Source organism: Microplitis demolitor, chromosome 8 (genome assembly GCF_026212275.2).
Source record: "Microplitis demolitor isolate Queensland-Clemson2020A chromosome 8, iyMicDemo2.1a, whole genome shotgun sequence".
NCBI classification, from domain to species: domain Eukaryota; kingdom Metazoa; phylum Arthropoda; class Insecta; order Hymenoptera; family Braconidae; genus Microplitis; species Microplitis demolitor.
Window position 1 is genome coordinate 15873145 of NC_068552.1, and position 16947 is coordinate 15890091.

Consider the following 16947-nt stretch of genomic DNA (forward strand, 5'->3'; position numbering starts at 1 on the left):
TATATATTTAGTTGTTAATATAATAAATAATAATATAATCTTGATTGTATGATCAGATATTTAATTATAACATGAGAATAAACATGTGTTATTGATGCTCACCATTAGGTGTTGTATCTTGAGATAGTAACACCGGTTTTGATGCAAACTGACCAGTTCCAACCTACACAAAAAAATAATAATAATAATAATATACTTATTTTAAATTAACACGTGTATAAATAAGGATTTTTTTATTTTACTTTTTTTTTTGTGTTTGAGTGTACTGTAAAAAACTTGCGGAGTGAACGCGGAGAGGATGATTTTTCATTTATTTATTTAAATCCCTCAGAGTGAATTACACTCTGAAGGGGAATTTCGTAAAATATTAATTATAAAAAAAAATACTAATACATAGTGAGCTTCGGTCTTTGATATTTTGACATTTATATTGAGTACGGAAATAATTACGAGCTTCGTTCCATATATTCACGCGAAATGATTTTTAAAAATTATAAACAGCTGATAATAAAACTTGAACAAATATAATTCCACTGAGTGACAAACTGTCGTATGACTTACATCAACCATACCACGAGATAACATTTTATACTGTACCGAAATATAAAATATTCCCATAAAAATTATGTCACTATGTATTATATATATGAAATTATATTTTAGCGAGTTATTAAAAGATTTAAAAAATTTTAATTATTAATATCTGAATGAATTATTTAATGAAATAATTGTTTCTAATTAACAACTGTTTGTATTAAATATAAATTTATTTAAGTATGAAAACTCTGGGCCGTAGTGAATACGAATTGAAATAAAATCCGCGTCGCGAATTCACTCCGCCTATAAAAAAATCCCTATTTACGCTGCGTACGAAGTGATTTTTTTTAACTCCGAAACTCCAAGAGGGAGTGAATTTGGATTGAAATAAAATCCGTATTCACCCCCGATTTTTCAAACTATAATAAATTTAATCTGTCGATTATTAAATGGAGTATAAATTAATATACCTGCTTTAATTCAGCTTTGGTGCGAATTTTAGCAGCAAGTATAGCTGCAAGGCTATCGTCCTTATCACGGTGAATTTGATTTTCAAGTTCTCTGGGACCCAAAAGTGCCTCTTTACCCGCGGGTAAAGTAGCCGATGAATTAACTCTCGAAGCGTACAAGCTGCGGGGAGTTTCTTGAGTGATTGAGTCTACTGCCCTTGGCACATGGAACTTATAATGCGGCGGTGTATTGCTATTACGCTCGAGTAAACTTGCCGCTGTAAACGGCGATAGATTATGTCTGCCTATGTTTGTTTTGGGTTCAACCGGTGCCACAACCTACAATAATAAATAACAAATTTTCTTATCCATTTATTTATTTATTTAAAGATTAGCTTTATCAAGTATAATTCAAAATGAATAAATAAATTACCTTGTTTTGAAAACTTTGTTGGCTATGATTAACCAGGATAGGCTGCTGACTGTTATTGAGCTGTTCCTCTCGCTGTTGTTTATTCTCAAGGCTATTTCTCAATAAGCTGAGTACCCGTTTGTCTGCGCCGGTATTACTAGTAGGTTGATCCAGCGATTGTGGTGATAGATTGAGGTAAGGTGATTTCAGACCCTGGCGCGGATAACCAGTAGAAGGATAAGCCGTTTGACTAGCTGTCGGTTGCCCCGAGGACTGAGCCGCGCTCATATGAGACGACTTTTCACCCGGATGAGGAGACATTGTACTGTTGTTATTGTTGTTACTATTACTGCTGTAGGGTATAGGATTTGAATCTCTTGGGAGTTTAGTGGACTCAGTGTAAGTCCGTTTATCACAGAAACCCGTGTGTTTCTTTGGTGGTGCCGGACAAACAGGATTGTCCCTTTGGTTAAAAGAAGACGGCGCCACCAGTGTTCCATTTGGCATCGCTCGCGGCAAGGTCGCATCAAGTCTTTTCTGCTGCTCGTGCAGTATACGTGCTTTCTCCAACTTTTGTTGCAACTCTTTGTCAATAATCATTTTCCAATTTTCCGGACGCGGCTGTTTGGCCTCGGTTGCGCCAGTTTCACTGCCACCCATCGACATCGATTCGCCGGGACGTTTTGCAGCAACTCGATCACGTGTCGCCGACGGTACACTCGACGGATAATGATGATGAGGAGGAGGCCCGTGGGGATGAGAATGAGGATGTGAGTGTGGATGTGGATGTGGATGATGATAAGAAGGTTGGTGAGGATGTTGTTGCTGTTTACTTCTACTATCCATATAATACTTATTATCGGACGGTGAGTAATCATGAACCGGCAATGCCGGTGGTCTGGCTGGATCGGCTGTTGCGGTGTATCTACTGAATGACGAGCGTGAACTATTTGATGAGTCGCTGTTAATCGCTGAATAAGATGATGTTAAGGGTCCTTTGTTGTCAAACAATGGAGTACCGGTAGGCAGTGAAGTCTTTTTGAAAGTAGACATGTGAGGTAAGGGCATAGAATTTGAATGCTGAGATGGCTGCGGTACGTATAGATGCTGTTGAGATGAGCTGCGACGCATTGGACTTTCCATCATGTGATTGGACTGTTGTTGACTTAGCTGTTGAGATGGTAGCGGTAGTGGCTGATGATGATGATGATGATGATGACGTTGCAGCGGCGTCGAGTTAAAGTTGGGAAGAAAGTCGACTTTCGGCGCACAAACAGGCATTTGTGGGGTCGACGGCCGTAAGCTTGAAGCAACGGGGTTTCTTCTCGAGTCATACGTAACGTAAGGAGTTACTCGGGCTGGTTGTACTGGTGGTGGGAGCATGTTATTTCTACCAACAGTGGTTCTCGAATTACTGCTGCTACTTGAACTGCTAACTTGCTTGTCTGCGGAGCCATTATCCAAATCATCGCGGGCAGTCGAGTCCGCTGATGTTTTTATAGTCTTGACAGATAAGTCGAGTGGTGATTCTCGTTTCCGTAGAGGTAATCCGTTTACTTGAAGCGAGCTTGGTGGTGGTGTTGATCTTATCCCACTCACTGCTGATTGGCTACTTGTAGGTGGCAATGAATTTCCATAGGAATATTCTTTGTAAGGATAATTATCAGTCGTATTAGAAACTGATGATGAGGCTGATGCTGACGATGAAGACGATGGTGGATGATGGTAAGCACCAGTGGTTCTTGATAGTGGATCGGAAGACGGGCGTGCGTGTACTGTTGTAACGGCGGACGGCGCTGAAGAACGATCTGGCACACCAATTGATGTAACTGTTGTACTAGAATTCCCATGGTGACTCGGTGCTACAGTTGTCGCGTAATTCCTGTAATTCGATCCACTGTATGACGTATTTATATTACTATTATTATTATTATTATAATTGGAGCTTGTGGTAGTAGCCGAATGAATGACACTTGATGACGAGTTTAATTGATAGTCTGACGTAGGTACTCCTCTGGGAGAATGTGCCGTTGACTGTGATACTGAACTGTTTCCACTGCCGCTACTAATGGTATTTTTATTATTATTATTATTAATACTACTACTACTACTCGGTACAATCATGGATGCACGTTGTCGTGAAATAGTTTGAGCTTTACCAATAGCTTCTCTCGAGTTTCTATTTGAGTGGTAAGACGATACCGCAGCAATGGGTAAATTGTGCGTGTTGGTATTTCGCTGAACCACTGCCGGCATACGGTATGAATTACTATTATTACTATTATTATTATTATTATAAGATGTAATTTGATTAGCTGGAATCGTAATATTTCGTTTTGGATCAATAGTACCACCATTGTAAATACCAGTTGATTTATTGGGTGATGTTAGATAAGGCGAAACGCCATTTACATGATTGCCAGTAGAGCTCGTCGATGCTGGTGGTAGAAGAGGTGGTGGAGGTTGATTCAACGATTGTTGAGCATACTGTTGTTGTTGTTGCTGCTGCTGGTGGTGATGTTGCTGTTGGTGCTGTGATCGCGATGTTGATTGAGAATAAACGCCGCTATGTGAATTCTTCTGATAGGAATGATACGAAGACTGATGTTGCTGCTGCTGTTGCTGCTGATGCGGCGAATAAGCGCTGGCAGGATAATTGGCTGAAGGCGGTCGATGATGTTGCTGCGACACGGCTGTAAGTCCGTACGGATGAGCTGGTGAGCGTGTTGGTAGCGGCGGGGGTGGATAGGTTGGCGAATGAGGCTGAAAGTTGCCGGTATTGTGGGGCGAGGGTGTGGTATTATGATGGTGAGGAGAGGGAGTATGATGATGGGGTGAGGGAGTGTGGTGATGAGGAGAGGGAGTTGTATGGTGAGGGGAAATGGCGTTGTGTGGGTTGTGCACAACTGTAACGTGCGGTGATTGTCGCTGTGGTGATGGACTGGCATGATGATTCGATTCGTGAGGTGAAGCCGTCGTTGCTGTATGATAACTCGATGTTGTTGATGACGACGACGACGACGATGATGATGTGGATGATGAGGAGGGTGGTAGCATTTGTTGTTGATTTACCATTGAATTGTGAGGCGAAGGAGGATGAGTAGACGGATAGGGATTTGTCACTCGGGGATAGGAGTTAGACGTGATATGGGATGACGTGCTTATTCGACTAGGATGTTGGTTTTGCAGGTGTTGTTGGTGTTGGTGTTGATGATGATGAGGTGCGGCGTGTGCGGAGGACAGAGACGGAGGCGGTGGAACCGAAGCCACTGGCAAATGCGGAGACGGTATGTGCCCCGGATGATTGTGTGAGGAAGGAATGTGACTTTGACTGCCGTTTCGTGGACTGCAAGGATTTGAAGAGGCCGCTATAACGGAATGCGTACCATCCAATGGATGATGTAATGATGACGGCTGGTTGTAAGAATTTTGTGGCAGTCCTGGACGGTTTGACTGGTCGCGATTGTTTGTTTCTTGATACGATGAATAATTAGACGCTTGATGCTGTTGTTGATCTTGAAGTCTATGATGATCCGTATCTACATTACTTTGCGATGGTCGTTGATGTTGTTGTTGTTGTTGTTGTTGTTGTTGTTGTTGTTGTTGTTGTTGCTGTGGTGGTTGTTGTTGCTGTTGAATTGGAGCCACTGAAGGCGTAGAAGTAGCCGTTTGTGGCGATTGATAAATACTGCTCTGCGAGAAAGGGGCTGGAGCACTTTTAGTAATATCCGGATGATGATAGCGTGGATAATATTGTGTCCGTTGTGCTACTGCTGCTGCGGCGGCGACAGCAGCTATCGGAGCGGAAGGCGGACGTTCACCACCAGTAGTAGTAGGTGACTGGTGATGATGATTGTGATTGTGATGATAATTAGAGTGTGAATTAAACATCTCAGAGGCCCGATACGAGGAGGATCTCGGTACAGTATTGAGCTGCTGATAGACGGGCGGTGAATGTGGTGGTTTAAGTGCTGGCTCAAGTTGGTGTAATTGAGGGGACGGACTTGCGGCAATAATATTTTGCGATTGAGGCCTACTTGGTGGTTGCATTTCCGTTAAACTTGTATTGGGACTGGCTGTGCGCTCGGGTCCCCCGTCGTCGGGCCTCGTGTCTGGTACCTCAACACGCGTCGGTTGAGGTGGATACGGCTCGACAATTGACCGTAACTCATTTGGATTTGCTGATGAACTCCAGTACGAATCAGTGTCCCTATTATCCGTCCCAATTGTTGATTTATTCTCGTCGTACCTTGAATCACTCGAGGTCGTTTTAGAATTCTGTTGGCTCGTATAGCCATTACTCTCGTTATTTTGACCCGATGATGACGACAACGATGACGACGATGAGGATGGCGGTGGTACTGTTGTTGTACTTGGCGCGGGCAGTCCCTGAAAGTACTGGCGAGCCCCCTCTAACACGTTCGTGAAACTCACATCCATGTCACGCCGACTCACGGATCTGTTGACAAAAATAGATAAAAATTATTACTTTTAATTATCAATATTATCAATAAAAAAAAAATTTTTTTTAATTAATAACATAAGGCGTCAAAAGGGGAACATTATTTGAAGGATGATGGACATTATATTAATGTCTATTAGTTGGTCATAACATGGGTCATGTTGAGAGATAATTTCTGGTGACATGTGGGCATTGTTATATACGCTGTAATAAACCAAAGGGAGATAAGAAGAAGAACGTGTGTGTGTGTGTGTAGTGAGTATGATGTGAGATCGATCGAACTATGTGTGTAGAATCACAAGCGTACGGTACACAGTATGTATATATACAGGGTCGAGTGGTGGTCGGAATTGTAACACGGGGGGTGCACTGCCGAAAGATAGTTTCTCACGAGACAGACAACTGGTGCCATGGTCGCGTCAGGCAACATTAATCTTCATCCTCTTGTATTTGTCTTGTCGTGTTCACGCAAGCTTCCACTGTATACTCTTAGTATCACTATCCTTTATTTTCTTTCTCGTTATATTACCCACACACACACACTTACTATTATACCTCGCGTTCACTCACTCACGCTGCTTTATCCACCTCTCACATCACACTCCGCTACACGTCGCTACTCCCGCAACCCGCTATACTCTTTTATTTCACTTTGGGACACACTTTCGACCACGAGAATTTCACTTTATTAATCGAGTTGCTTCGGTTTGCCAGATATAACATCATCTATAGGATTACGGGAGTCTCAATCGATCTGTCTAAAAAAATATCTATTCATAATTATATTTATTAATATTCAACATGAATTAAAAAGACTGTGAAGTAGTCGCTAACTTCTATGAAAGAGTAACTCGATTTAAAGCAAAGTTTGCTTGAATAACTGAACTTGTTTTGTGTGAGATTGAATAGTACGCGAGTTTATAAATATAATGTATGTAAAAAAACATGTATAGTTTAAAACGTTAAATCCTTTTTGGGCTGGTTATAATGATATAATGATATAATGATATAATGATATAATGATATAATGATAACAATCTAAATGACTGCTCAACTAAAGCTCATCTCGTTAACTATACACGCTTATACTTTTGTGTGACTTTCAACCCTCGAGTATGTGACACGCTTTCACTTGGTTAAACTCGGTATAACTTGTTTGTTTTTTATTTCATTTAATTTTTTATTTTATTTAACGTTATTCATTTTTATTATATCTTCTTTTTTAAGCTTTTATTCTACTACCTCTGCTTCCATTTAATTAAATACGAAATAATTTCACAGTTAACAAAACAAAGAGAACGAGCCGCTCAATGGTTCATTTAATTTTTGACGGGTGTTCATTTTTATTAAAAAGATAAATAAATAAATAATAATAATTCACTCTTAAATGTTTATATATTAATTAATCTCTTGTTTTTTATACAAACAGTTTTGTGTATATATTATTAGAATTTGTTTTTTTTTGCAATAATTGATCTAATTAACTGTGGTTTGTTACTTCATATATTTGCGTGGAACACTTGCGATAATAAATTAAAAACTAAGAGTTAATTTGTGTAAATAAGATAAATTTGAATTAAGAAAAAAATAAAAGGATAAGAATAAAAGACGCAAAAAAGATGAAAACAACGAAGTAGGGTATAAAAATAAAAATAATACGAAGAAGTTGTCGACAGCTCGATTTATCTTGCGTTTCAATGGCCGACGTATCGAACTGCCAATCGTGTTGCGGTTCATTGAGACGTACATAGTACTCTGGAGTTGGTATACATCGGCGTAGCGGGATATAGTAGTAACCAGTAGAGTAGACCAAAGTAGTATATATATATATGTATAGATAGATAGATAGAGAACGCGAGAAAGCCGTCGATATGAACGGAAGTTGTGCGGTAGAAGGGTGTGAATAGGAAGCGAGAAATCCATGAGTTATCAGAAAGTCATAGAGAAAAAGATATTTATCTTATCTATACCGACAACGTTTTTACTGTGCATACTCGAAAATTGTTTTATTATTTATTGAATCTTTAAATCACATTTAAATTTGAGCGGAGTAGAAATAAATATAAGGATTACTTAAGTTTATAACATGGATAACAGCCAGCGGAAGTTAACAATTCAATTAAAAAACTGTAATAAATTGTTTGAAAAGCTCGTCATTATAACAACTGAATAGCCAGAAAGTAAAGTACACAATTTCGACAATTCAATAGTAGAGTGAGCAAAACGCGCGTCGACAATTTTGTTTAAAGCGAACGAGGCAAAGGATACTTTGTGCAGAAATAAACGAATAGATATATAGATAAAGGCCAAAAGAGAAAAGAGATGGGAATAAAAATAAAAAAAAAAAAGGTTAAAAAACAAAAAAATATTTCTTGTAGTTCGACTTTGAAATCTAGCTTTAGTCTGTGGGGAAATCAACTTGAAGAGACAGTAAAACAGATAAAAGAGACAAAATGATCAAGATTTACGTTTTTATTTTTATCTTTTTTATTGTTTTGTTTTTTAACGTGTTTATGGTGAAGTAAATTGCTGTATAAAAATCAATATGAGGTTTTTAATGTTGATAAAAAAAAAAAATTAACAAAAATTTGTCATAAAGAAAATGTTGTCAGTGTAAGATTTTAGATGAGGAGTCTTAATACTTTGGTTTTGCGGTTGTAACTTGGTGAAAACGGGTTTGTCTAGACAAGTTTGACTATGTTGTCGAGTGAATTGCCGAGCCAGCATTGCAATAAGACTAATGGGAGTAGTAAAGGATGTCCACAGACACAAGACTTATACTACTCAGTTAAACTCCCTGACCCACTCTAACATCAGGTTCTCTGCGGCTGATGTTGGCTGACTGGCTGCTTCTGTTGATGCTGAGCTCCATACTGAGATATCGCCGTGCAAATATTCTCGTTGCCTCTTTCTCCCTATCTCCCTTCTGTCTTTCTCAGAGCCAGTCAAGTTAATTTAAGTGATTTATAAACACCTTATACAGATAAATGAACATTTTTTTATCCGCGGTTTATTTATCTTTAATTTACATATGACAGTATGTGAAACTAAAAATAATTGAACTTTTTTCGGCAATAAATTATCATGGTTATTTAGTGCAGTTTATTGAAAAATAAATTACTCTGATAAAGTTAATTTTTTATTTATCATTAAATAGCAATAAAGAAATTTAATATCAACGAATAAGAAGTGCAACGAGTGTAAAAGGACTAACGTTAACTACGCTTGGTAGATATATAAGAGCAGATGAGAATGTAAGGTGAAGATTTTCAAAGAAATTCGGTGTACTGAGTAAAGAATGATCTATATTACACTATGTGTCAGTGGAATTTCTCATTCCTTTCTTTACTGTTCAACTATACTACTACTACTATACTACTACTTGTACTACTCCTATTAAAATTATTTAACTATATATACTACTTCTGTATTCTCAAGTCGTTTAAAGACGAAGACTCATGACAACCAACTCTTACAGTCCCGTTTCATTTCTCACACTTGATGATTTATTACAACCAAACTTTTCAGAATATATTAGCGAAAAAAAAAAAAAAAAAAATAATATATGATAGTAAAACACAAACAAAAGCTAAATAAATTTTAGTCATCGTGATGTATGAAAGGGAAAAACGCTGAAGGAGTATTTAAGCTAAAAGATTTTATTGTTTCGGTGTGTATAGTGAGTGAGGTATTTGGTTTTTGAAAAATAGTAAAAGAAGACCACAGTGTAAAGTGTTGAGTTAATCGTGGAGAGCTCGATTTTATTCTTAAACCTCTTGTTGTCCGGGATAACGACCCTCTTGAGACGGAACGCGCGCTGGGTGGCAATGGGGTCACGAGAGTGAAGTTTAAGTAATGCTGAAAGAAAGAGGCAAAGAAATGAGGGTGTCGCTGCATATAGGTATAGAGTATACGCTCTTAGAGGGTGGTAGAGGATGGAAAATAACTCTGGAATATAACTCTAAGTCATTATGTTAAAATAAAAAACGTCTGTCATTTTTCTTAAATGGATACGCCGTGTTTTTATAAAGTCAATTTTTCATATTTTTATCAAACTTTGCATTGTCAGGCTTTGAATTTTTATTAATTTTATTCAAGACGATAAAATTTTATTTAAAGTTATTCTGTTATAATTTTATAAAATTAGGAAAATATTTCTTAATTAACAGCTCCTCATAATAAATGTCAAGTGTCGTTAGCACATTGGTGCTAATGACAAACTATCTCTTAGCGAAGTATATATACATATATAATATATCAAAGGAAGTATTTAGATATAATGGCAAACGACAGAAGGGAAATTACCCGACATTAAAGGTAAAGGTAATTTAACGAGGATTATCATCGGAATTTTCACTCGGTTGTCATAGGCATACAGCAGCTGACATCAGACACTCGACAACATCCGTTCTTTTTTTTTTCACTCCAACTACTAACATGCGGAAGTATAATGGCAATAATAAGAACAGTAAAATAAAAATAAACATAAAAAAAAGAGTTATACAACTGTATACGGCGCTTCATCATCCGTTGCTATTCATTCTTTTTTATTCACAATGACGCCGGTCATTTGGTGAAAAGCCTTGAGACATTCTCCATGGCTTTGCTACTGTTACCGTACTTTTACCTTTAAATTATTGTTACTATACTTAAAAAAGTATAAATAAATATAACAAGTACTCAAGGTCTTGCCGACTAATTTCTCAAGTATTCTTTTGAATAGGAATTATTATTGCCTACCTGTTAACATAAATTTCATATTTCGTTCTTTTTATTATTTTTTTATAACAAAATAATTTAACGATTGATCGCGTGTTTATTTGAATATCTCTTTTTACCTCAAGTACATCATGGAATATTGAAGATTGGAAATAAAAAAAACCAATATAAAACTTCAGCGTTCCCGAGTGTGGAAAATATAGATTCCAGTGTTTTATATAGATATATATATAAATATACTGTAACAACTTAGACCGCATGTTCTCGTTGTCAGACGATCGATGCCCGAGTTCACGTAGGTGGAGTATTCGTTCATTTAATTTCCTGCCCGCGTACCCAAGACACCTACACTTATGCGGCGAACCAAACCACGGCTAGCGGTGCCCGATACCAGTATATAGTCTTCTCTTCTCTACTACACTCGATGTTTTCATCAGAATAATTATAATCAAGGCCGCGGTCTGGGACATTGCCTTCCTCACCAATACATTGTTTTTCCATCAATATTTTTTTCCACTTTTTCTACTTTTTCCAAGTCTTTCAACGAGTTAAGAGCTCTTTAGAGTTACTTTTGAAAAAAAAAAAAAAAAAAAAAAAAAAAATTCCAAGTTTTCCCATATTATACTTTATTTATATTTGAGTATTTTATCAAGCATCAAAAACCCCACAAAATAGTAAACATAAACTTAATATAATAATATACTAAATAAATAAGTTTTAAAAGTAGTTTTTAAGTTTGTAACAGAACTACTAAAATAATAATAATAAAAATAAAAGTGAATGTATAAGAAAAAGAGTAGGATAATAAATTTCTGTGTTCACCGTGATTTGCGAGCTAGCACGCTCACACACAGCAGCACCCGGGGCGTTACGAGCTACGTATATATATATATATATATATACTTTATAAACGGAGTGTAGAACGAAACAGGGATACGCGCGCGGATTCGATCATGCAAATCGTCGACAAATATGCGCAGGTAGATAAAGAACAAAAGAGAATAAGAATTATTGGCAAAGAAACCAGAGTATATGTAAAAGATGTAAGACTATATATATTGAGTAAATGAATATGTGTATATATTTAGTATGGATATATAGATAGGGAATAATTTTTTTTTTTTATTTATTTATTATAAAAAGAGAAATAGATATAATGAAAATGAAAAAGCGATAGAGAATAAAAAATGTCAGGGCGTTCGATAAACAGAGTCGTCGACCTCTCACCGACGACTTTCTTACCTTCTTTTCGGCTTTACCTTGTTCTTATTCTCATTTTTTGTCATTTTTCTATCTACCTATCTGCACTACGATTTTATTGCACGTCTGTAACGGCAGAAGAGACCTCTGTCGGACGTGAGAAGTTGAAGCACTGAAAAGACCATGACGACGACGCGGACAAGGACAACGTGGTTATGACGTCGACGCGCGAGTATATATAGTTTTAAATTGAAAAGAAATTTTGCCGTAGGGATGCTTACTTTGCTTTCGCTTTGTCTCCTACTATTATTTTTATCTTTGTCTTATCATTTTATACCAAATTAAAATTTTAATTTCATCTAATTAAATTTTACTTTTTTTGCAACTTTATAAACTATAGTTTTTAAAATTAGTTACCATTTTTTTTCTTTAATGCACAACATTTTTTTGGCCCGTTAATAAATTGCTCTTTGTTTTTATTCTTTTTTTAAGCGCGCGTAAAGTTTAAAACAATAGAGCAGTTTGTATTTATAAAATTCTATTCATAAAATATCAAGGGAAAAATTTATAATGCACTTAAAAGAGAATGTTGAGTATACAGGATAATTAATAAACTATTGTTTTTATCATTATTATTATTATTAATTGACAAAGTTTATTACAGTCTAACTTGTTGGCATTTAAATTTTATTTAAATATAATTAAATTGCATAACAACGAATCACTCGACGTTATAAATTAAATTAAAATTTTCCATAATAAATAGACGTAATAATAACAAAGTGATTATTTATTATTTGAGTATAATTTTAGAACACCTGTAGGTCAATTGTACATCGCTAACTGGCTTTAATTGTATTATATGGAAATTATATACAAATATTATATTTATAGTAACCAGTGATGGTAATTAGCCGAATAGATTATTTAATTAAAGATATGTTGAGTTAAATTTGAATTAATATTGATAATTTACTGGTCGATGATAAACTATAGGAATAGGTAGTAGAGAATGATTAATAGATAAAAAGTATTTGCTAGAGTACAGATACAATTTGTGTGAAATAGATGTTTTAGTTAATAATGCAGTAATGATTACGCGAATCTGTAGTGAATTGTTTGCGCAATCCTAAACTACACAGACGAGGAAATACACAGGTAAGATAAAATTTGAGATGGTGGTTTCAGCTGGCAGTAAGCCAACTACACAGTTACACATGCCTCCTAATGTAAGATGTGAGTCAGTCTTTTAGTTTATACTCTCTTTTCTCTACTTTAATCTCTGTTGGTATTTATTTTAAAATGTTAAAGCTTTCGAAACTTTTTGTTTTTATTCTTTTTTCTGGTTAGTAATTTTGCTTTATTTTTAACCCTACTATTTTGGCTTTTATACTCTTTGAACGCACATATTTTGGCAGACCAAGTTGTAATTTATTCAAGTTTATTTTATTCAATTAAATTTCATTTTTAAATAGATCTTGAATTTTTTGCTTATAGTAAATTATTTATTTAATGAGGTAATACAGAGAAAAGAGAATATAAATAGATAAAATATATCAGAGTAAAAAAGATTGATAAGTTTTCAATCATGTGAGACTGTTTTATGATGCTTTAAAATGGTGCAAATAATATCATAAATCGAAATCGTACTCAGATCAAACTTTTTTCCTTTCCTTCATCCCTTGAGAAACGAAAGAATGGGATAGGGATTTATAAACTTGGATATAGATCTTATAGACGACAATTTGGGAATATTGTTTATATATATACGTCAGTTAAAATATTGAAAATCGAAAATAAATCGAATAAATTGTAGTACCCAAAAATTTTTGAGAAAAAAATTTTAAAACGTCCAGGATTTATATTTTCAAGGATCAATAGTTCAATTTCCTTAAAAATATGAAGAAAAGATCATTTATTTAATTTTTTTTTATTTTGATCGTGCTCCATTTTGCTCAAAGATAAAAACAAAATTTTTTCGGGTAATTTAAAATTTGTCTTACGTTTTTTAAATATGTGAAAAGTAAAAGATTTGCCGTTTAATAAAAATAAAAGTGCATTTTTTACAAGCCTCCATATTTCGCCCGCACATATTCTATAGATAGCACGACCGTTGGATTTCTATTTTATATTAACAGTATTTTATTATTTTTTTACTTGAAAATTGAATAAAATGACCTTTTTATTTTTAAATTTATTATGCATTATTTATATCTCTTATACGATGACAATTTAATGAATTAAAGAAACGTTAGTGGGATATAAAAAGAAAGTAACAGCGGGGAAATCTCAATTTAATTCACGAGAGCGCGCTTGAATTTCAGTTGACTCGGGAGAAGGATTTTGTTAAATTTATGTTGCGATAAACATGAACCGCGATTTGAAACCGACCTTTTGATACAGTAAATCCGAAGCTGGGCACACGCTCTTGCCCGATGGAGTAGTAGTCGTAGTCGAATTAATGGTATTTCGATCGAATCAATGCGATTATCCGGATTTTCGAGGTCACTACTTGATGTCAACTTACTCCTATACAACAAAAATCAGATAAATATCTTCAATAAAAAGTAACTGAGTAACAAAATTAATGAGGCTATTCAAACAATTTTTTGATAGCTCTGTATTGCTTGCAAGTTAAAATAGTATTATTAAGTAAACAATTTAATAAAATCTTTTTCTAAAATAAACCTTTCGTATGCACTTGTTATCCATCATGTGAATGGAATAATACATAAGACTAACAATCTTCAACGACTTTTTGTATTGAAAGACGCGGATATCCGGAGTCAGTATATGCGTAATGACCCGTTGAAATTCTCACGGGTGCAACCGAGCGTGTGATCAATACGTACAGCAGACGTACGTGATGTTAACGTGAGTGGACGTGCGGACGAGCTTCACCATCACTATCGCCACCAGTACTAAGCCAGTATTTGTGTAACGCGTGTGTCGCATCCTTGAAATAAAACTGTCATTCTACTCTGTACTCCAAAGACTGAAAGGCTAAAAAATATAAAAAACTAAATAAAAATCTGACGAAAAAAACGACTTGAAGAAAAAAGAGAATGGGACATAGATCGGATACGAATTGCGAGGCAATGTACTGGAGAAAAAACAACCGAGTAAAAACAGATGAGATCGAAACGTGGTTATAGGTTTCTGTATCTATCCAATTGAAAATCCCAATCGTATAAAAATATCGATACCCTCCTCTTCTTTATTTATTTTTTATTTATCTATCTATTTATTTAGTTTTTTTTTTTTTTTTTTTTTTTTTAATTATTTCTTTATTTTTTATTACCATCCGCAGTCGAATCGAATTTCAACAACGTAATTGTCCAACGTATAAGTCAAAATAAAATCGAAAAAAGTTAAAACTAAATCAGAAAAAAACGTACAATTTTTATTTCTCTTCACACCCAATAAATTTTTTTATCTGACAGGTATAGATAATTGTCAATGTAATTTATAAATTTATTTTAACCTCTCTACACATAAATATACATATATATACTTGTGACTAACGAAATAGCATTCAAATACTATACAAGGAATGATAAAAAGCTTTTCCAACATTCTATTTAATCCTCGCTATAGAACCTCGACTCAGTAGACTACTCCGACATCCAAACAGTGTGTCTGAATTTTCCCCTCGACATTTCTCTGCTCTTACTCAAACTCCTACATATACATACATATATACCGTAGCCATATATATTATATAGTTACAGAGAGGACAAAAGCCATCGTTAGTATAACTTGGTTCGTCCCACAGCCAAGTTGCCCGCATTCCCGGTCAACTACAGCAAACCATCTACATCTAATTCCGTTCTATATCTATAATATAAACTAGCCAGATTACTCTCGATCTCTCCCACAGGCTCCTCATCTTGCTCTTCTTGTAACCATTTCACAAATAACCTCACATTTAATTATATATACTTGGCTTTCCCTCTCTATATATCCACGGAAATCAATACGCATTTAATTTTGAGTTATTATTGCATTAAATATAATACACAGTGATTATTTATCTGAATCATAGTGTAAAATTAATACTCAGATCGGCTAATGAAAATAATTTATTGTACGAATAGATAATATAATCAAAACGTTAATGTTGATTTGCGCGGATGGACGTATTTCATGAACTTAGTTCGCGATATCGATATAGATATATGTATGTATGTATGTATATATATATATATATATATATATATGAATATGTTGATGTAAATGTGTAGATGGAGCAGAGGGTATGGTGGTAGCGTGATAAATAGTGAGGGGTAATTGGACGGTGATTGAAGAGCTCTCGGAAAGCGAAGCAACCGTGTCGCGATAGAGCATTATTCATGCATTGTCCACCATTATAAAGCTCATTATAATCGTATTAATTGATGATGATAATTATGATGTTTACTATTTAACGAAGATGTTTATATTATATAGTCTGTGTCTTTTGTTGCGATGTTTTATTAATGAGTAGTTAATACAATATATTATTCCATACTATAATTAGATTTTATATGACATTAAATACGTCATCATATTTCAATTCATTTCATTTTTGTCATCAGTAGAATATTTTTTTTTATTATAAAGTCATTTCATCGTAATTATTAATTTTAAAAAATGTTACCGTTCTCGTGAGTTATTAACTTATGTTTCATTTCTGAGGGTTTTATTACTACGGATTATTTTTTTCCATTTGATTAAGTTATATTTATCGTCATGAAAAAAAAAATTTTTCAAATTAAAAATATGTCATTCATGAAAACATGTGTGTTTGTTGATGAATACATCCGTGTTTATTTTTTGAATTAATAATTTAGTTTTGAGAAAAGATTATGAAAAAAAAATTTGAAATCTCAAACTCGTCAATAAAGTGATTAATTAAATTACGAAAGCGCGAGTTTAAATATATACGTTAAAAAAATAAAAGGGCAGAAAATGGATTTGAATAAATATAGTTTGGAGTAAATTTTTATTTCGTTGAACTATTGATCAAATTAGTAAGCAGATTTTGTGGCATGACAATTAATAGCATAGAGAATAAAAACAAAAGATACTCGAGAAACGATGATAGCAATAACAAAGAATGAAATAGATCGCGTATTATTAGGAGAAAGGGAGATAACAGTAGCTCGAGTGAACGGCGTATCGTGGCC

At 34.8% G+C, this 16947-nt stretch overlaps 1 protein-coding gene across 1 annotated transcript in view; it reads right to left on the reverse strand.

Annotated features, from left to right (window-relative positions):
• Nucleotides 1–16947, reverse strand: part of LOC103573115 (serine-rich adhesin for platelets) — a 111174-nt gene that overhangs the window by 6980 nt on the left and 87247 nt on the right. The window contains exons 4-6 of the mRNA XM_008552012.3: nt 1420–5857; nt 1008–1325; nt 103–163 (exon numbers count right to left, since the gene is read on the reverse strand). Of these exons, the coding sequence (XP_008550234.2) occupies nt 103–163; nt 1008–1325; nt 1420–5838 (4798 nt within the window). The 5' untranslated portion in view covers nt 5839–5857. The remainder of the gene's footprint in view (nt 1–102; nt 164–1007; nt 1326–1419; nt 5858–16947) is intronic.